The sequence below is a fragment of the Cyprinodon tularosa genome, unplaced genomic scaffold, assembly GCF_016077235.1.
Source record: "Cyprinodon tularosa strain WSP-4 unplaced genomic scaffold, ASM1607723v1 ctg936, whole genome shotgun sequence".
Classification (NCBI taxonomy): Eukaryota; Metazoa; Chordata; class Actinopteri; order Cyprinodontiformes; family Cyprinodontidae; genus Cyprinodon; species Cyprinodon tularosa.
Window position 1 is genome coordinate 93,000 of NW_024039714.1, and position 21,410 is coordinate 114,409.

Genomic DNA, 21,410 nt, shown 5'->3' on the forward strand with positions numbered 1-21,410 from the left:
CATGATTGGCAGAAGGCGTTTAATTTAGTAGCCAACACTTCAAGCTTGTTGAGCGTTAGTGGAAGACATTGTTCATCGATGGATTAGCTGGGATCAGCTTTATAATACTGAATATTATCAGATGACAGAAATAAAATTCACTTAGTAAGCTACTGCTCATTTTATTCAATCCCAACTCTGCACACCTAGAATCCAAAAATGTACAAAGGAATTTTTTTCCTCACTTTTTCATTTATTTATTACAATTAATTCAATGTTTGCCATCACTATTTCACGTGTCAGCGTTTCCGTTTAAAACAAGTCCAGAATGCGACTGTTTTTCTTCTGGAACCTGAAGAGTCCTGAAGGTGGATGGGGGTGGGGGGTTGAAAGTAAAGGACAGGTTTGTAGCAGGAAAAGAAGGGGGAGGAAGGGAATAGAGGGAGAGAGACGGAGTGGCCCCTTCCCCTCAGAGCCACTTCAGTGTGAGAAGATTATTTTTTTTTTTTTACGTAGACTAGGTGAGATTTTTTTTTCTTTTTTTCTGGAGTTTTATCATTTTCTCCTCTTGATGAGCTTTCGGTCTGGCTTCGACATTTACTCGACGTCCTCGGCGTCGTCTCCTTGGTCTCCGTCCATTAGCAAAGCGGCGTATTTGCTGGCTGAGCTGAATTTCTAAAACAAGGCGAAAAATAATAAAAAAATCAAAGAAATCATTAATTCACTCAATATCTGGAAGTGTTCATCTTGTAAAAATTAGAAGTGTTATTATACTTCATTTGGCTTTTTTTTTTAATGTTATTTCTGAAGTGTCACTGTTTAAGTTGACAGTGGTTAAGGCTTTCACTACCACCTGAGTTAGAGGGTGATATCAGTGGGTCTACTACAACCCCCCATTATCTGTTCTGGTGTTTTAATTGATCTTTAATCATAACCAATGTGTAGATAATGAAAGCACTGATCTAGACAGGCATTTCTCTCTGAGGACTGGGGCCTTGATTTCCAAACAAACATTGGGATTTTTCACCTTTTTATTTTCTTATTGTAGGTTTTCATGTAAAAATAAAACTTTCCGTTAACAACTCTATTACTATAATACCATGGACAGATTAATACTGAACTATGTTGACTTACGGGGATTGGGGTTTCCTCATATCTCTTTGGCTCTGGAGGCGGTCTGGACTCTCGTTTGTTGTCCTTTCTACAAACAGAACAAACAAAGTAAAAGGTTTAAACAGATAATTCATCAGGATAAAACGTGTTGTGCTAAAATCCACCAGTTTAGGTCTAAATTATATTTATTTGTGCAACATATTTAAAGTTCAACTATTCCACTGATTGGATCTAGGTAATCCATTTATATTAAAGATAGATTTTCTTTTTTTTTTTTAGCTCCGATTTTAATTTTTCTGCATGATTTAGTAAAGAAAAGGATGGGCATTTCTATGTGGAAGTCAAGTTGTAGAAAATAAAAAGGGCAAAAATGAATGAAGCCGTAACAGAGTAGGTCAATCTTTCCAGATGCCCAGAAACTGTTCTCTCCGTCTCATTAGGAGCTTTAAAGTACCATTTCTTCTCATTTTATTGCTGACCTGTCTGCCTCCTTTTTTCTGTCTTTGTTGGGCACCTCTCCTCGGCCCCGCCCAGCTCCAGGCCCTGCAGGCCCCCCTCGTGTCCGTGGGGCCCCTCGGTCCCGACGAACACCATCAGCCTTGTTCTCATCTTTAAAAAGATGACAGACATTTGAGTGAGGGCCTGATTGCGCCGTTTGTACAATAGACAAAAAGTCTGCATTAAAAGCTACTGATCCGAGTTCAAAAGGCTTTGTTACAGAAGTAACAAATGAGCAGTGAACCACTTAATATAAAGCTGAAACAAAAAGTATCCCAATAAAAATCTTTAAATGTTAAAGAAAAAGTTGATAAAGAATAAAAGCTGTCAAATAAATAGTGACAGTGAGGAAAATAAGTATTTGAACACCCTGGTATTATGCCAATTCTCCCACTTAGAAATCATGTAGGCGTCTGAAATTGTCATCCTAGTGCATGCCCACCGTGAGAGAAAATCTAAAATAGCAAATCCAGAAATCACAATATATAATTTAACCACTTGTAATATACAGCTGCAAACGAATATTTCAATGCCTCTATTAGCAAGAATTCTGAGCCTCAAAGACCTGTTAGTCTGGCTTTAAAATGTCCGCCTACACTGCATTTATTACCCTAAATTAGATGCACCTGTTTGAGGTCGTTAGCTGCATAAAGACACCTGTCCAATCAGTAAGAATCGCACTACTAACATGACAAAGACCAAAGAGCTGTCCAAAGACTCTGGAGACAAATATTGTAGACCTCCACAAGGCTGTAAGGGGCCACAGGGAAAATGCCAAGCAGTTTGGTGAAAGAAGCAATGATTAGAAAATGGAAGAAGCCAAACATGACTGTCAGTCTCTCTCAGAAAGGGGTTCCATGCCAGATCTCACCTTGCGGGGTCTCAATGATCCCAAGAAAGGTGAGAAATCAGCGCAGAACTACACAGGAGGAGCTGGTCAAAGACCTGAAAAGAGCTGGGACCACCGTTTCCTGGGTTACTGTTGGTAATACACTGATATATCATGGTTTGAAATAATGCATAGCATGACGCGGTTCCCCTGCTTAAACCAGCACATGTCAAGGCCTGCCTTAATAAGTTTGCCAATGACCATTTGGATGATCCAGAGGAGTCATGGAAGAAAGTCATGAGGTCAGGTGAGACCAAAATAGAACTTTTTGGTCATAATTCCATTAAATGTCTTTTAAGGAAGAATGATTAGTGCCATCCCAAGAACACCATCCCTACTTTGAAGCATGGGGGTGGCAGCATCATTCATTGGGGGTGATTTTCTGCACATGGGACAGGGCGACTGCACTGTATTGGCCATGTATTGTGAGATTTTGGGGAACAACCTTACCTTTTCTCAGGTGTTGAAATACTTATTTGCAGCTGTATCTTACACACTAAGAACACTAATAGTGTTGGGACATTGCCATTTCTTGGCCCCGATACCTGGCTGTGCATTATCGACCGATACCATATCGATACCATCTGTTTGAAATTGATGTGTGTGTGTTTATGTATGAAGAACCACATACCACTTGGATGTAAAATAAATGCCATCATGGCTTTATCAAGCTGCTGCCTACCTTAGTCAGCAAAAAGACTAATACAAAGTGAATCCAACAGAACTTTTTCATTGCCTACCTGGAATTTTATTTCCCTTGTATGTCTTGTACATATGAAGAAAGTGTCAATAAAAGCTGACTTGACTTGGGTGACAATAGTTTAATAAACTTTTGGCTCTCAAAATGGTGTCAGTGGCCCATTTGTTGGTACTCGCCGATACCACCATTTTAGTGCTGTATCGAGGCCCCGCCTGATACTGGTATCGGTGCAACTCTGCAAATTAATAGTTAATCATATATTGTCATTTGTGGATTTTAACATTTTTTTTTAGATTATGTCTCTCACAGGGGAAATGCACCTAAAATGAAATGACTTCTTAGTGGGAGAACTTGCAAATAGCAGGGTGTTAAAATACCTATTTTCCTCACTCTAAGTGGAAATTATTTTGGTTTATTATGAGCATAATCTAGCCCAGCAACACAATACTATATTAAAAATTCATTCATGTATTGCACATACAAGAGCTCCAACTCTAAACATGACCACAAAATAGTTGATTTTATTGCAAGCCGTTTGTCATTTTCCCAAGCAGAGGTTGACAGTATTGCTTAGCATAAATAGCTTGTTTTACTGGTAAAACTATAAACATTGTCAAATCCAAACGACACAGAAGATGTTTCCTGCTAGTTTTTCCTGAAGATGCACAGAGAGCCCCTGCTTACCAGAAGGGCAGTTCTTTGTACCAATGTGTGCCAAGGCTATGAAACAGTTCAACATTTTTAACCTGAAAAATGTTAAAGTCTTTTGCAGGATTTAGCTTTTAATTTAAATGTCGCTGCCTAATTCCCACTTGAAAATTAGATCCAGTGATCTAATCTTTTTTTTTTTTGAATAGGTTAAAGGAAATCAAACCAGTTTAATGAGATGCAAGCAAATTATTGCAGTAAGCAGTTTCTTCTGGCATCTTGAAGCTGCTGAGTAAAGCTGTCACACCCCTCCTCCACCCGTTGCTGTAGCTTGTACCACTGGCTCTTGTGTTGGGGGTGTTGATGACAGATTCAACATACCTCGCAGATGTTACAATAAAAATGAATCAAAACCATTTAACTGTAGCTTTTACACACATCAATTTAAAGAAAAACAAAAAACAAAAACAAGGAATAAATTTAAACGAGTGGACAGTTAAGAAAATCTAAGTTGATATCGACATAAGTATTGCCATTAAGGACAAAACCTGAAATGTACCAATATTGCATACATTTGCCTACCCTTTAGACACTATTAAAAATCGACCACAGTTCTGACACTGCTTCAGTTAAACACAATCCTGAGCTGCATCACAGCCACTGTCACATGACAAAAACAACAACTGATAACCGAAAAAAACCAACGACTACACAAAGATAAATATCGATTGCCAATATATGCCATGGGCCAACACTGAAACTTATCTCAAGACAAATTGTTTAGAAATCAAGATTCCCTTGTAACCCAGCTTAAGACCAAGAAACAAATACAACAGGCTACAACATTGTGGACAAACTGGTATCAAAACAAACTTGGTTTTCAGTGCAGGGATGCAACATAATTTGAATGGAAACAAAGTCTGGTTTTATGCAGAGCTTGATCCTTAAGGAGAGTCTGGTACCAAGGATGTAAAAATGATCCCCGTGAACCAGTAATATTCTTCCCTTTGAGTATTTTGCCTTGTGCTGATATCTTTTAAAAAGAACAAACAAATCTGTCTACTCATGTGCAGAAGTTTGCACATCAGAACTTTGGTAGAAAGGGTGTCAAAAGTTTTTCTTTTTTTCCCCCCCTTGTACTGAAAGGAAGAGCTTTGTATGAAAGGTTGATTCTCACTCCAGCTTTTTATTCAACGGTATGGGATAGTTTATAGCCTGATGGGCCTGTCAGACAAACTATTTCTTGTGGAGGGTACTACTAAATGACAAATAGTTTATCATCTGGTTTACAAAAAAATAAATCCATTTAGAGGATATTTAGGATGCAAGAGAGCATAACTAGATACAAAACAGCAAGGCTGCACAAATTACAGCAAATGTGCTTGACTTTCAACTTTTTAAACCACTGTCAGGGAGTAGCCGACTTTGAAAAGGAAGCCAAGATCAACTCTAAATATCAAATTATGTCACATTTGTTTAAAATAAAAATCCCTTAAAAATGAGATTCTTTTACATGCTGAGATTTCTGTGCCTCCAATATCAACAATAAATCAACATAGTCTACAATAATTTCATATTAAAGCAAACTGTTTCGAATGAGACTTTTTAAACACACTGCTTCTAATTTTCAGTAAATACTGATGAAATTTATCCCTGAATCGATGCAAAGATTTCCTTTAAAAGATAAAGCAGAGATTACAAAGGCCGCCTTACGATGGTCAATAGAGCACCAATGTGGCTTTAGGGATAAATGGCCTATCTAGTCCATCTTTTGCTTGAACTGCTGCTGTAAATTGGTTTAAATTATCAGTTGAGCTGTAAACTGATAGCCGCAGTTTTCAGGTTGTGTTCATCACTCGGTGGCAAACCTCACCTTTTCCAGACGCCCTTTCATCTCCAGAACTTGGGGAGCTACAGCAAAGAAACAGGAATAAGAGATAACCTTAAAATCCACTTTCTTAATGATAGAAAGGGATCAAAATATTAACATTCCCCATTTACACAGCCCTCACCTGAATTTGGGGGGAGCCGAACTGCTCGGAGAGACAGGAGAGACCGGGGGTCGACTGTCTCCCTCACTGGATCCTGTACTCACAGCACTTCTTTTGGCCCAGGCATTCTCCTTGGGAGGAGGGGCAGGCATCACTTTCAGCGGCTCCTTTGAGGAGCTGGTGGAGGTCGGCCGTGGTGAGGATCCAGGGGAAGAATTCCCTTCTTTCCCAGAGAAAACCTCATTCTCCCCAGGCCGTTCGCCATCTAGGCACCTTGAACCTGGCAGAAAAAATACTTTTTAGGAAACTATAAATGCAAAAAATGTTAAATGGCACATGGAAGACGAGTTTATATAAAAAGAAATGCATTTTAAGATCCGTTAGTGAAAACCGGGCGACAAATAGTCTACCGAAAGTAAAGATACTGCTTAAATATTACATCCTTCACATTATTGAACAATAAAAGCACTTAAAAGTTGGTTTTATTGGAATTTCAGGATTATTGCTATTAGTAGTACATTTCACTATTATGCACTCCCCTGCACTGATCACATGAAATCAATATTAAACGCATGGGGTTCTATAGTTTTGCTTTGAATACTTCTTTACCGCATAAATGGGAAGAAAAATGATAATAATGTTCACATCTAGCGATGTTTAAAAGACAGGCTTTGATGTCGGGGTGAAGATCTCACCTCTCCCAGAGGTGCTTCCTGGCTGTGAAGACTCGCTCTCGGTGCGAGATCGCTCAGAATGAGGTTCCTCATTGCGCCAGCTGGGGTCCCTTAAAACATGGATGGAACGTTTCATTTTATAGATACCTAGAAATGACTCTGCAATAGCAAACAAACTAAAACGGATATGAATACTTTTATATCCATTTAACAACAACATCTGATCACAAATAGAATCAAAAATGTTTTATCAAATGCTACTCCAAACCTCCCATTAATTTCCATGAGAATCTAGAAAAAACAAGAAAAACTTTAATGGATCGGGAGACAAATTTCTAGGCTTCTGTTAGACTATGAACTGGTTTTTGCAGGCGGTGATAGTGGCTAAACAGATTTGTTCACTAAAGACTCCCTAAAGTCTCTAGAAGGGCTCTCATCCCATAAACTGAGGATTGTTTGCATCCAACTATTTTCAATGTTCCTGTCATAGGTGGTCATTATCTGGGTGGGTTCCATGAATTTCTACTAATGGGACAGATCTTTATCTTTTTCATAAAGCTTAGAACTAGATTTTCATATCCTTATTGCAACATATCTGGAAATAGAGATCAATACATTTACTAATATTCCCAATTTGCTGAGACCAGCTATGTTCTTTGTTGTTTTGGCTACAATACAGTTAACATCTGGCCTGGTGTTTCTGTGAGCAATCGGGTGGACTTGCGGGGACATTTTTTGCAGGAAATTTTATAATGCCACATTTTTTGCTAACTACTCATAACTACAGGTGAGTGAGAAGTTTGTTCTCAAAACAGGAATAAAATGATCTATTTAGAACTGCAGTGCTTAAAGTTCTCAGCCGTAGTGGCGAAATTCTGCCGTGGGGCTAACTGCGGTGGTACTGGAAGAAATGGAGTTGTGTATTGAAAGGCACATTTTTTAAAACTGTCAGAAAAAGTTCCAGGTCCAGATAGCTAACAAGCTAAGAAACAGCTTACTGTAGCCGAATGTTTTGCACAAAGCACCACTCATTACAGGAAAGGAGCAGGGATGCTATGAGCTAGGGTTGTCACGATACTAAACTTTTCAACTCGATACCGATACTAAGTAAAATATTCGATACTCGATACCCTTTTCGATACCACAAGAATAAAAACAAAGATTTTAAAATTCAACAGAAATATTTTCATTACTAAAAAAAATACAAGAAATAAATAAAAAAAACAATAAGAATAATATTTTGAGGTTGTATGCTGTGCACAATATTAAGCAAGCTTGATAAAAAACTTAAAATTAAAATTAAGTGTTCCTTCCTTGGCTATGTTTTGCAGACATAACAATGACACTGGCCAAAGCAGTTAAACAAAAATAATTCTCAGCAGCTGCACCTGTTACAAAAAAAAGTCTGAAACTGAAAAATGCACAGAATTATTCAATCACACAGTGTTTAGAAAATGCATTTTCCACTATTCTGCACTTTAGATGGCTGTATCGATACTTTTTAAAATGAGTATTGTATCCGGATACAACGTTTCAGTATCGATACTTTTTTGAGTATCGATACTTTTGACAACCCTACTATGAGCATAGGCAAACACATGGTGCCTGTTTGTACTTATCGCTTTTCTTAATAAGGAAAAAGAAAAAAGAAAATCTAATTAAAAATAAAATTGGGAGATTTTGCCCAAACCTACTGCAGAGTTAACGTAAAGATATTCAACGTCCACTTTCAATTCATACTTGTTCTAGAGCTGAGTTTGCTGCACAGTCAGTTTCCTTTCCTTAGACAGAAAACTTTTTATTTTGTCAACAGCACAACAAACTGAACTTATAGCTGACCTGCTATCTGTTTAAATCAATCAAACCTAGACTGCTACACAGTTCTGTGATATTGAATTAAACAGTAAACAAATGGCTTTAATGATACAGTTTCTTATATTGTTGCTAGCATAGGAACCACACGCCCTTACCGGTCCCTCATCTTTCTATCAGGTCCTCGGCTTTTGTCCACCTCAAGTTGTCTTTGCAGCCTCTCCTCCTCTTTCTTCAGCCTCTCCTCCACCTCCCTCTCCTTGGCTGCGGTGTCAACTGGTTTTGCCCCCCCAAATATGGACGAGGACCTGCCTCCAGAGGTTGGAGGGACAGCTGGGGATGTACCCCCGCTGCTGGTACCTTCCTCCTCTTTCGGTACACTGCGGGGCTTCAAATTCAACTTGGGTCTTTGCTGAGGGGCTGGGGAGGGAAAACAAAGTTGGAACATGTCTTCCAAACACAGAATGGATGCATGTATGTTAACTTAAAACTGCAGGCAGGAGTAAATTAACAGACTACTGCAGTGGTGTGTGGATTCATTTGGTGTTGAGATTAGGAATAGAGACATTGATTCACACTAATCAATACCTGGAAAACATCAACTTAAATAGTCATTCTTTTTTTCCAGACTGCATACAAACTCTAGAAAAAAAAAAATGCATTAATGTGAACTCACCTCTCTCCTCACGCCTTTCATCTCGTCTCTCGAACCGGTCTTCCCTGTCGCCATAACGATCTCTGTCGCCGAAGCGATCATTACTACCTCGACCATCTTCGTAATCTCGACGGAAGCTGCTTCCAAAGGCACGGCGCCCTCCCCCACCTCGGGAGTCAAAGCCTGAAAAGACAGGCAGAAATGATGAGGCTGTAAACGGGAAAGAGCTAACCCAAGTAACCAGCAGGGGAAGGAAGGTCAGGAGCAAACAAAAAAACTCACCTCCTCTGTCGTCATAGCGATCCCTGCGGTCCCTGTCATCATAGCGATCACGGTAGCGGTCTCTTCCTCCATCGTAACGATCGTCCCGCCGTGACCCTTCTCTGTAACGGTCGGACTCGTAGCGGTCGCGTGATCCTGAGACGGGATAAAAAAGAACTAGGACCCAACTGGATTTCTTCCCTAAACACTTTTGAATAAAACTTTTCCTATTAGAACACATTTTGTTCCATTTCACATTTTTGGTTACACTAAAAAAGCTGGCTATGCTCTAAAAAAAAAAAATTCGTCAGCTAAACCAGTACCAAACCAGTCATAAAGGCTATGTTCACACTGCAGGCCTTGATGCTCAATTCTGATTTTTTTGCGGTTCATATTTCCAAATATATGCGACTTGTATGTGATCTCCTGTGTGAACTGCAGTCATACAACGAAAGTGTCCCGCATGCTCAGTAGAGGACGCAATGACGTCACAGGCCAGCATGCTCTTTTTGCCGACACGCATCTAGCGGAAAAAAGGAATAGATCTGCCTGGCGCTTAGATACCATATAAAAAACTTGATAGAAACACTTTGCTTTAATCTGCTTCTGTTTAAAGTTTCTGTAACCCACTGATTAATAATAATCAGTGGGTTAGTTGTTCTCATGCCTGTTGTTGTTGAATATTGTTCTCCAATGTATCTCACAATATCAAGCCTTTTTGAAGAGTCAACACTACAAAATGAGGAGTAAACATATGTGTTATTGATGTTACTACTGTATCAATGATCAAAAATGAAAAGGTTGTATTGGGATATCCCCTACTAATTATGTTGTTATATAAACAGATATCCTCATTATGTAGGCCAAACCTAAACGAGGGAATATGAAAAACAACAGTGCTAACCTACTACAGATTATGACTTACTTTCTCCAAAAGCATCGTCCCTCCTGGGAGGTCCGTCATCGCTGTCCGCACTTGGGCGAGCTCTCCAGTCACTGTCTGTCTTGTCAGGACCCATGTCTGCCATTCGTCCACCCCTGTCTCTGCCTCCCATGCCTCCATCTCTTTCTGAAAAAAAAAAGAAAAAAGATATTTTATCCAGGATTGAAATGTACCTTTCCTGACTAAAAGTTTCAGACTTCATATTCCTTTTCACCAAATTTCTGGCAGACATATCCCCCATTAACACTAGCCCTCTGAAATTAATCCATGCCGAATTTGGACCGAGCTTGAATCAGATAACCGTGCCGAGCTTAGTTCTTACAACCATTTACAAATCAAGCTAGCATGGTTCCTCACCTCCTATTGGGAGTTCACTATGCTACAGTTCTCGAGGTGAGAGTTACGCAAACAAAAATGGCGCCGCCCATAACATTCAGGAACATCTGTGCCTGGATAGCGTAATTGGCCCAAATTTTAGTAAGAGCCTCGATTTCGGCATCATCCCAGGTAAGACCACACTCTTTTGATGCCATTTATTGTTAATAGGCTGAGAGGAAGTTTGTGTTGTGAACAGGTAAAGAGATCTGTGAATTGCAAAGGCCATGCCGTAAAACATGCAAAATGATTCAGCTGACTAAGGATGAGAGGATGTGGTCTTCTCAGGCACTCTTTGTTATCAGAGAACCGAGCCACAACTGATCCGTGCCTATCCCTACTGTTGAACTAGTAATAGATTTAGCATGGTTCGGTTATGTCTGACATGGTCCAGATCAGTTGCGCTCCGTTTACACTCAATAGTTATCTCGGTTACAGTACTTGGACTGCTCCCAACACAGTTTCAAAAGGGTAGTGAAAATGGGGCTACTATTACAGAGGACATATATTAAAACTGGTAGATGAATGTTAAACATACGAAAAAACTGAAAAAAAAAAGAACAAGAGGACATAAAGCAAAAAATAAATAAAACTGGGATGAAGGGAAAATGACATAAGATAGAAAAGAGGAATAAAGTAAACAAGGAAAGAGGGAAGCAGAGAAAAGGTATTTTCAGATAATTATACTGGAATACCAAAAATGTCCAATATTGTTTTCTTTATCGGACCAAAAAAGCGAACTGGAAAAACTGCAGTCAAATCCCAGACCTCAGAGCAGTGTGACTGTGTTATAACCATGTAAATGGTTTAAACCTCCAAATATCTACAGCCATCAACCTTAAACCCTATAAACACAGATTGAGGGTCTTTAACTTTTTATGTTTTTGCATCATTATACATATATACACAAAGTATATTAATCTCGCATTCCTGAATTGCTACAAGGAACAACAACTACTTTGGGTTTGGCAATGTTAAGCTATCAATTTTAATTGACCGAATAATGACCAAAACGCATCCATCTTCTTTAAAACCTGCATTTTGTCTTGCATCAACGCTCGTTATTAATTCATTACTTGAGGACTTTTTCTAATATGTTGACATTAAAAAGTAGCATATTACTATATTCAAATAATTTATTTTGCCATCTTTATAATCAGAATCGTTGGTTGCTGAAGTAGAGCTGCAACCAATGATTATTTTGCCAATCGATTAATCTGTTGATTATTTTTTTAATTAAATAGATTAATACTCAGATATTAAGAGGTTCCTTCAAAGAACATTTTTACAGAAATAAACTAAGTGAAAATAAAACTATCAGCTAAAGACATGTTTTAGAATCTCTATACTTCTGTTGATGATTAATCGATTACTAAATTAGTTGATGATTATTCCAATACTTTTTATTAGCGCAGTTATTGTTTCAGCCCTAGACAGAAGTAAATATTTTGAGTATTTATTGTTAATAAATATTCAAGTGAAGTGTCGACCTAGTGGTTAAAGCAGTGTGCCTGTGCTCTGAGAAGGTTGTAAGTACCTGGTTCGATCCCTACAGCCTCCAATCTGGGTTCCTGAGCAAGACCCTTAACCCCATACTACTCCGCGCAATGGCAGCCCTTTGCTCCCCCAAGGCGATGGGTTAAATGCAAAGAGTGAATTTCCCCATTGTGGGACAATAAAGGCATTTTATATTTACATAGTAAACATGTTTTTAAACAATTACATTTGTTTTGTCCATGTTTTGGTAAACAGAAAACAAACAAAAAAATCACCTTTATCATTTGACTGGTCTGCAATATCCACTCGAATCCTTCGGTTCCCTAAGTTCTGTTGACATGATCAGGCAGAAGAAAATATCTTAAAATTTAGTCGTCACTCTGTGAGGTCACATCACACAAATATTTGCATAAAATAAAATTTGCATAAAAGCCGAACTCTTTCTTACCTCCTCATTCAGGCTGAGAGCCCTGAGGAGCGACTCCAGGTCATCAAACTCGGCATACCCGAAGCCCTTCAGCCTCTCTGGATTACTGAGCTCTCGAGGCAGACGCACAGCGCTGATCTGGTGGTTAAAAATACAAGAGAGGAAGTATTTGAATCGAGCAAATGCATCACAAACTCAAGTTAAACTGAGTCATAAATAAAGCTTTATCAAGGTTTATACAGGAATGAATAACTAACTTAATTCTTTTTAATGCTCTTAGAAATAATTTTAATGCCACCAACAGGTACCCGTCGACAGGCTGCAGCCATGTCTCGATTTCCTGGTTTTCCAGCCACTTTTGTTGAAATTGGCATTTTTCCCCCCATTCTCTAGCTTTTTCTGAACATTTAGCTTTGCGATCAACTGAAAGCAGTTCCACACAAATATATCGAGATATAATATGTTTGACGAAATTTTTTTTTATAAACATCTTTTTAAGAAAGCATTTTAAATGCCACAATAAACACATTTAATGACTTGGCTTAATGCCAATTAAGGCCTTAATTTAAAAAATAATAAAGACATTTAATGATTTTTAATGACCCGCAGAAACCCTTTTTATATTGCCAATTTATTAAGTAAAGAATAAAGATTAAACAAACAGTTTGATTCATTGAAAAACCAGAAGTTATTGTCGTTTATTGCTAGAACAAAATGGCTTAGAGATCGTCTACAGGCAAGCTAATATACTGAAGGGACAGCCAACCTTAAGTAATTCTGACAAATATAAAGTTAAAGCCTTTCAAACATAACATTCAATTTATTGCATGTGTTTCAATTTTTTGTTTGTTTTTTAAAGAAATTGGTAAAAAAAAAAGAACTTGTTTATGGTTTGGATTGTTTCATAAAAATGAATGCAAAAAAATCTGAACTTCAATTTAAAGAGAGACTTTTTGTAAGTTTTTTTTTGGAAAATAATTTTTAGAACAGCCATGTGATAAGATTGGACCATTTCTGACCAAAACACCATTTAATGAGCAGACTGACACCTCAGTAGTTCAGAGCCAATGCATCTATAAGCCTGCAGCCATTTTCCCTGAATGTAATTCGGGTTGGAAGTTCTGATGCTGTTTCTACGAATTTGACATCCGTGTTTAATGGATCCAATCTAGCAAACAATCAAAATGATTTTGCGGCTATTCTGAAGCGACTGGTCTCCAGCTCAAATAAGACACCAATAGGAACTCTACATAAGGTGAAAAAAGTAAAAAAGAAGAATGAGCATGAGCTACAAGAATGAACAGAAGAGTGCTAAAGTTCTGTGTTTTTTGCCAATGTGAAAGTATCATCAGTAGAAACCCTAATGCCTCTTTAAATAAGGATCATAGATTACAGAGCTTTTACATAAAAATATAACATTTTGAATTTCCCCTCAGGATCAGTCAAGTCTGTTTTTAATAGAATTTGCATAAAATATAACAGGTTAAGAAAAATGTCCTTGTATGATGCAGGTTGACATCAGACTGATTCTGCATCATTGCAGCATGACATGAAGTGGATAACGTCTGTGCTGGTGTGTGAAGAAAGTCCTGGATAAAGCTTACATGCAAAAAGTTACATTTGCCTCTGAGGCAACACAAAGGAAGAGGAGGCCTTTTTTTGATTGATAAGTAAAAAGAGAGAAAAAAAAAGGAAGAAATGTTCAACAGCAACAAAAAAAAAAAAAAACATCTCTACTTAACGCCCATTTTTAGACATGCTGCGAGAAAAGACTTCTTCCCAGCCATTGTGATGAAAGCAAGCAGTGACAACTCCAAGATGCATTATGTTCATGTTTCTCCTCCAATGAGCTTCCCATCAACATGCTTAGATAAAGCACTGAGCAGCTAGCTTCTTATGCAATGACCTGTTCTGGTCTGTGGATGGTGTCATTGACTGCCTGCTGAAATACCGTCACGTCATCTATTCTCCCTCTAATGAAACAGACTGTATATTACCAGAAAAAATATTGTCTTCTGTAATATTTTGACTTTGTGAGAAATTGTTTTGGTGTTTTCATTAGAAGTTGTTCCCTATTTTCATACCTAGCAAAATCTGTGCTTAAGAATGTATGATGTGACCATAAAAGTGTCTAGTCTGAAATTCAAAATGAGCAAAGACTGATTTTAAGTATTCAGAGTATGCTTTGACCAATATACCTTATATACTTTGCAATTGAGAACCATGTTTTAATGAAAGGGAATCGTGTTTACATTGTAAGTAAATTGTGACGTCCCTAGTATGCTGGTCTGATAGCTTGACTTACCGCCAAGCCACGGAAGAAGTCTTTTATCGAGTCCTCTGTGACATCATAGGGCAGGTTTCCCAGGAAGGCGGTGTAGGGTGGGCTGCGCGGCAGCCTGGAGCGGTCGATGTTGGGCTCACGAGCCGATCGAGGGGCCGTAGGCAGGATGGAGCGGTCGATGGGAGGAGCCCTGTACGTATCCTCCTCGGTGTGCCACGATGTAGCCACTAAAACGATTCAAAGAGGATACATTTTGGAAAAACAGCACAAAAAATGATTTTATCTAGCTTATTTAAATGACTTGGAACTTCTTTATTTGCTTGTTAAAACCCTCTATATGATTTTTATTTCAATTAATTAAAAAAGCATTCTAATCGAAAAAAGAAAAACTAAGACTGGTGAGGTTATTATTAAAATACAGGAAAACCCCAGAAGCAGCTGCATGACAACAAACGCCAAACAAAAAAAAAAGAAAAGGAACAAAAGGCATCAGTGAAAACCATTTACTACGCTCTTTACTCAGAGGTCAATCGGATAATTTATTTAAAGTACTTTGAAAGAAAAATAAATTCAAAGCTTGTTTCATAATATTGTGCATTCAAAATATTTTCACAGTACTCAACCTTTCCCACCTATTCATTCAGGATATAGCTGTCAGAAGCATTTACATTGTCAGCTGAGAGGTCAGCAAACATTAACCAGAAGGAATATCCTTCTCATATCAGCAGATGCATTCAAACTGGAGGTAAAAACACCACACACCAAAAATGCTGACCAGTTTTTTTCCTTTCCCTTCTGTTGTATGTTTGTGAAACCAGTGGTTGATGCCTCCATCCCGATACATTTCAGCTTGCCTTAACCTCACACTAGCTTCTCATTTTACAGTCAGTCCTGCCTAAAAACAACTCATGCTAACAGTGACACCAATCAGGTGTTTCACTCATCTAAAAGATTATGAGACGAAAAAATTTTCCCATTTGTTTTGGAGGAAACAATTTCACCCCTCCCACTTAGACAGGATCTTTGAGTTAAGCTTAACTGCCTCCTCAACATAAATATACTCCTACATATATAGTTACATATAGGTCTAGTGATCACATATGTCGAGTTGTAGTTAACAGTTAATACGCATGTGATAATGGTACAAATCGGCATTCAGACAACATTTTATATGGGACTGAAGAATGAAGCATTACAATGAATGAACCACCTGAATAAACCATATTGAAAATAGTTTTAAGTAAATGGGAGTCATTATCTGCTAGATTGGGAACAGGTCTAAAACCTGGCAAAACCAACAATGCTGTTTGATTTAAAATGTTTAATTGGGGTATATGTGGAAAAAAATCCCCTTAAACACAAGTGCTGCCTCAAAAGAGTTTTTTTTTTTTTATTATTATTATTATTCAAAGAAAAGGATTTGCTCACCATCTCCGTCCAGGTCATCAGTCTCATCAGCCCAGTTTGTGGACTTGGATGGGTAACTGGGAGGAGCAGGAGTGCCACCTCCACCATCCTCTGCCAGGAAGTCGTTGAGCGTGAGGGTCTTGCCCTTCTTATTCTTCTTTTTAGCTGCAGGAAAAGATGGACCAGTCAAAAATACACGCTGGTTTTGGTGCATTAGATACACTTTACCAAGTACTTTTAGAGATATAAGGCTATATTAAGCAGAGAAAAATACATTTTTGGTCACTTCAACTCGCAATTCAGATTTCAGATTATTTGTAATGTTATTTCAATTTCAATAAATTTCTATATTAATTAAAAGTAAAGGTGAATCTATAGATCAGAGATTTAGCTGCCACAGACCAGCAGGTCAAACACCAAACTTCTGGATTTTAAGCCATTTTTCTCCATTCAACAAAGTGCTTCAAAATTTAAAGATTCAGAACATGTTTGCAACAACAAAAGCTGTCTAAGTCAACATTTCACAAGCATCCGCCTCATGATTTTGGAGTTAAACAGATGGAATGCAAACATCAAAAATAAATCTAGCCATTGCTACCTCTGTCTAAAAAACATGCAGCATTGTAGAACTAAGTCAAACCTGAAGGAAAAAATGGGAACCTGTATTGACCAAGATGCCCAACAGTGTAGCTCTTGTATAATGAGGTCAGCAAAGCTGAACCGAGTGCAAACACCCACTAACCTCTAGGTGCTTGACTTCTACTACAGAGTTTGTTGTAAAGCCAAACACCTTAGTTTAACTGCAAATACCAATCATGTTCATAACTGCCTCATAAAAACGAATATTTAAGCCAAAGAAGATATGCTTTCAAATCCTATTATCAGGGTATACTTCAACATGATCAAACATCTACACAAAATAATAAGTTTCAGTTTCTTCTGACTTAAATACAGGTAATAAATAGAGGTAAACGTGCCCATATACGTTGTTTAGTTGCTAGTACACGTGTGATATACTATTAAAGCATCTATATCAGCACCCAGGACTTTGATGTTTATTTTATTTTGTGCTAAGGTTAAGTTAAGGCACACCGTTTGCTGGCTTCTATGTCTTTTCAGGCTTAGTCAGCAAAGGGCTGCTGGCGGAGGGAGGGAGGGGGAAGTATCCCTGTTTAGCTGGCTAGGTTTTAGGGCCTAGTGCAACGTTGCAGCCTCCCGATTCTAGTGCGCCATCAGCGAGGCAAGACTCGTCCGCCTGGGAGAAGGGAGCCCAAAGTTAAAGGAGCTAAGCTGGGATACGGACCGGATGCGACCCAATAGGTCAGCATGACCCGTTTCATTAGAGACCAGGTGCCTGGGAGCGGCGCCGCACACGTGGGAGAGACACCAGGCGGCCCGGACTCCTCGGCCCAACCCCTCCTCCACAAAACGCGCCTGCGCCCGACCGCTTGTTTGCCCGTAGCGCCACGGCGAGCTTTGCCGCTGACTTACAATGTGCCAAACTCCGCACGCAGTTAGCAACCTTTTCCTACGTGTTACCTAATCTGCTAATCGGTAAATAAACCGACGTACGCCCATAAATAGGTTACATTCTTCTAATAAAAAAGTCATTTTCTTCCTTTATTTGAAGGCCGAAGCATTTCAGATTACAAATCGTTGCTTCGTTCATTCGGCTTCTCTGCCAGCTTCGCCTTTAGCGAGCTAAAACATCCCATAAACGAATTTATAGGCACCAGACAACTAGAGGAAGCGTTCACAGACCCGATAGCAATCGTTTTAATTAATGTCTCAAACTGTCCGGAGATATAACCCCGTGGAAATCCAACTAAACGACCCGTACCGTTCACCCACATAAACCTCACCTGACGCCGCCATGTTGGAGAAGCAGTTCGTTGAAGTTCCCGGATGAACGCGTCAGAGGTTTATTGTCGGGAGCGCGCATCGGCGTTCACGGGCCTGTACCTCCTCCCTTGTTTACTCCCTGACCCACATCTGCCCAGTGCTTGTTTTCTCTTCAGTTCGCCACTGAATCCATCTGCCTCAGAATCAGAATAATCCATTATTTACATTAATTCAAAATAAATTTCCAAATGTCCTCTTTTATTTATTAAGAACTTAAATAAAATTTAAAAAAAATCATGAACAATTTTGCATTTTTAAATAATTTATGTTTGTCTTTTAACTACAGATGTACAACAGAAAAGCCTGAGTAAAAATAGTATGTAACTGCTATATATCACAAATTGAAATTAAGCAATAAATACATGGTTTTACATTCCTCTATTTTTTTCTTTCGTAGATATCTGTGGACATTGTATCACTATGATGGTCCTGCTGTTTGTCAAGACAAAAAATTGAGAGCATAGCAATATTAATGTTTATCTTATTTATGTACTTATAATAATTCAAATTTAATTTAACCATGAGCCAATGTCCGTACTCTTTTTGTTAATGTTTTTTTTTTCTTTTCATAGATTTTATATTAGCACTCTCACTGTTTTAAAGTGGCTTAATATGAGCTTTCCTGTTTTTGCATTAACAGTGTAAATCAACTGCTCTGAAACTGAAACAAATAGACCATTCTTTTATTACATTACATAACATATTTTACAAATGCGTATTCAAATTTTAAAATGAGAGGAAATAAATGCATCTAACAATATGAGGAGATAATTGCTTCCTATCTTGACCAAACTCTATTGGAGGTAGACTTTGGACTAGGCTCAACCCCTTCACAGTGACCACAGTGGTGTGATCAAGGAATCATGGACAATAAAGCCCAGAAAAGGAAAGCTCTTTCATAAAATCCATCCTACGAGTGGAACTTTTTTAGATTTTAGTGACATTCAAACACAAACCTCAGTGCATTTTATTAAAACTTTGACGTCACGGACCAACTCAGAGTTGAAAATCATTGTAAGCAGAGGCTCCAAGCAAAATTTGATGTTAGTGCACTTTATTTCTGCCAATAACATTTCTTGTTTTACTCAACAGTTCATGATCAGATCATTCATGATTCGGTTGTGCAAAAGCAATGTTAAAAAATAACCCCTAGTTTAATAACATCAACAAACAAATATATAATAGATTTGCTAAATAAAAATAAATACAATGGTACAAACAGACACAGATAAATGAAAGAATAGAATAAAAACATGTTCCTAAAAAATGAAAAATAAAAGAATACCGGGAACCAGGTAGGAACCAGGTATGAAATTCATCTTTTAAAAAAACTATAGAAATATAACTATATGCAAAAGCTCCATTCAAAAACATAAGCCACTTTTACTCAAAGATGTGACTTTTTTACTGTAACTTTTTGAAAAATCCACTCACTCCTTAAAACTTGTGCTTCTTGCTTTTGTGTTTGCAAAGTCACTAATGACATCACTGTAGGAGATCTGATAGCCAACTTTGCTGTTAATACTAATAACCTCTGCCAGCCTACTCAGTCATTCTTGTGCCATGCAGATCTCAGGTCATTTTTTTTTGTAGGAGAGTGCAGGTCATCCTCAAAGCTACTCAAAGATTTGGGAGGGACCAGATCTCATTTTGAGAGGAACATGAGTTAATGATGTCTTCTGTGCTTTAGGATGTCCGAGGCCTTTTTTCTCACATTACTATCAAACTGTTCTCCAAAGCTAAATTTATCTTGGAGAAAGTTACTCTAGTGTGTCTGTGTCAATTTTAAACCAAGACATTTTTTAAAGCTATAGATTTCTACCCAATTGATGACATATGAATATAAAAAGAAAAAAATATATATTTCATAAAGAATTGGTGTGTTTTTCTCAATATATTTATATTGATTTCCTTACACATGCATATAACCCAATCAATTAATTGTTCTTGGGTGCCCAGGGGCCCTAAAAGGCTTATTATGCTTGATGCACTGAAAATGAGTTGCCCGTCACTGGTTTTTATACTCTGTGCGGCGTTCCTGCTGCTCTGGCTGGTTCTGGAGGGGGGGGGGGGGGGGGGGGGGGGGGGGGGGGGGACTCTGAGTCTCTGAACAAGACCCTTAACCCCACACTGCTCCCCGGGCACCGCACAATGGCAGCCCGCTGCTCCCCAAGAGGATGGGTTAAATGCAGAGAGTTGATTTTGTTGCTCTGTACTTGTGACAGTGTAATGACAATAAAAGCTGAAAAAAAGGGAAACAAAGCCGTTTACAACTTTATCAAAGCCTCTTCATGCTGTTAGAGAGCGACGGTCATTTCTTTCCTGGAGTTTTTCCACAATGTGTTGCACCGAAGCAGGAGCTGCTGCTCGCTCGCCATGTTTTCCCTTGATCCGTCCGCGTACTTATATATTTTCCAAGGTGCTATGTGTGGAAATCCTGTCTGCAGGGAGTCCACATGGATGACCACCATGAACATGTCAAGCATAAACCAAGCTTCAGGAGTCATATATGCCTTGGGCTGGCCCTGATTGTGAAGAGTAGAAGAAAATGAATAGAAAATTATGAAAAGTGCTCTAGGTAATTTAATTTCAGAGTAATCTGTGTTCCCCTGTGAGGTTTGTTAGAGAACATTAGTAAACAATCAGCATCGTGAAGACCAACAAAGACAATATGCAGGGGGGGGGGGAATAAAGCCGTGGTGAAATTTAAAGCAGAGTTCAGTTATAAAAAAAAACAAAAAAAAACCCCCAGGCTTTAAAATTCTGGCTGACATGTTAACATTCCCAATAAAAACACAAAACAACAACAACAAAAACAAACAAAACACTGAAACGGGTTGAAAGTGTATGATTGGTTTGGAATGAAGCAGATCATGTTCAGACCTTTGCAAATTTGAATCTTTGTGGTAAGACTTCTCTGATGAACTCCATCCGGTCAGACTGAGCTTGAGCTAATTTGCATAGAAGAATAGGCAAAGCATGTCTCAAAATATGCAAAGCAGGAAGAGGGATAGTTTTTCTCAAAAATCTTTCACCCGTGAATGCAGACTCAGGTGGCTGAATACTAATGCATCCTTTTCAGGGATTTTTTTTATTTTTAGTAAATGTATAAAACCAAATATAATTTTTTTCCCATTTCCTAAAGGTAGATAACATGATCTCTTAGTATGCGAAAAAAAAAAATCCTTGAAATTCAGCCTGGATCTCATTCTTTATCTCTACTTCTGACCCACTCACTTGTCCGTCTAATTTATAAAACTCTTTGATATAATTTTTATATATTTAGCAGTTTGTTTCAAATTTCAGGAATCTGTTATAGCTCTATAAATCCAATGAATAACCACAAACCATGACA

At 38.3% G+C, this 21,410-nt stretch overlaps 1 protein-coding gene across 3 annotated transcripts; it reads right to left on the minus strand.

Annotated features, from left to right (window-relative positions):
* eif4ba (eukaryotic translation initiation factor 4Ba) lies at window positions 1-18,133 on the minus strand. Of its 3 annotated transcripts, none has more exons than XM_038274869.1 (15): window positions 18,016-18,133; window positions 16,175-16,318; window positions 14,768-14,973; window positions 12,484-12,600; window positions 12,311-12,365; window positions 10,146-10,289; window positions 9,242-9,376; window positions 8,981-9,142; window positions 8,463-8,724; window positions 6,514-6,602; window positions 5,840-6,098; window positions 5,701-5,738; window positions 1,572-1,701; window positions 1,114-1,180; window positions 1-654 (listed from the first exon to the last, which is right to left on the minus strand). In XM_038274869.1, the coding sequence occupies exons 1-15, from the start codon at window positions 18,026-18,028 to the stop codon at window positions 577-579; spliced, it is 1,899 nt and encodes a 632-aa protein (XP_038130797.1). In that variant the 5' UTR covers window positions 18,029-18,133; the 3' UTR covers window positions 1-576. The 3 variants fall into 3 exon arrangements, with proteins under 3 accessions (XP_038130797.1, XP_038130799.1, XP_038130798.1); XM_038274871.1 differs by lacking the exon at window positions 18,016-18,133 and adding an exon at window positions 17,457-17,639; XM_038274870.1 differs by lacking the exon at window positions 18,016-18,133 and adding an exon at window positions 17,131-17,152.
* Between the last annotated feature and the right edge of the window lie 3,277 nt (window positions 18,134-21,410).

Bases quoted from the DNA above. Each gene is read 5' to 3' on its own strand.
- eif4ba (XM_038274871.1), bottom strand. From the start codon at position 17,493: ATGAAACGGGTCATGCTGACCTATTGGGTCGCATCCG. The intron at 12,601-14,767 runs GTAAGTCAAGCT...TTTAACCACCAG, and splicing joins ACTTCTTCCGTGGCTTGGCG to ATCAGCGCTGTGCGTCTGCC. The intron at 9,377-10,145 runs GTAAGTCATAAT...ATCCCGTCTCAG, and splicing joins GGACGATGCTTTTGGAGAAA to GATCACGCGACCGCTACGAG.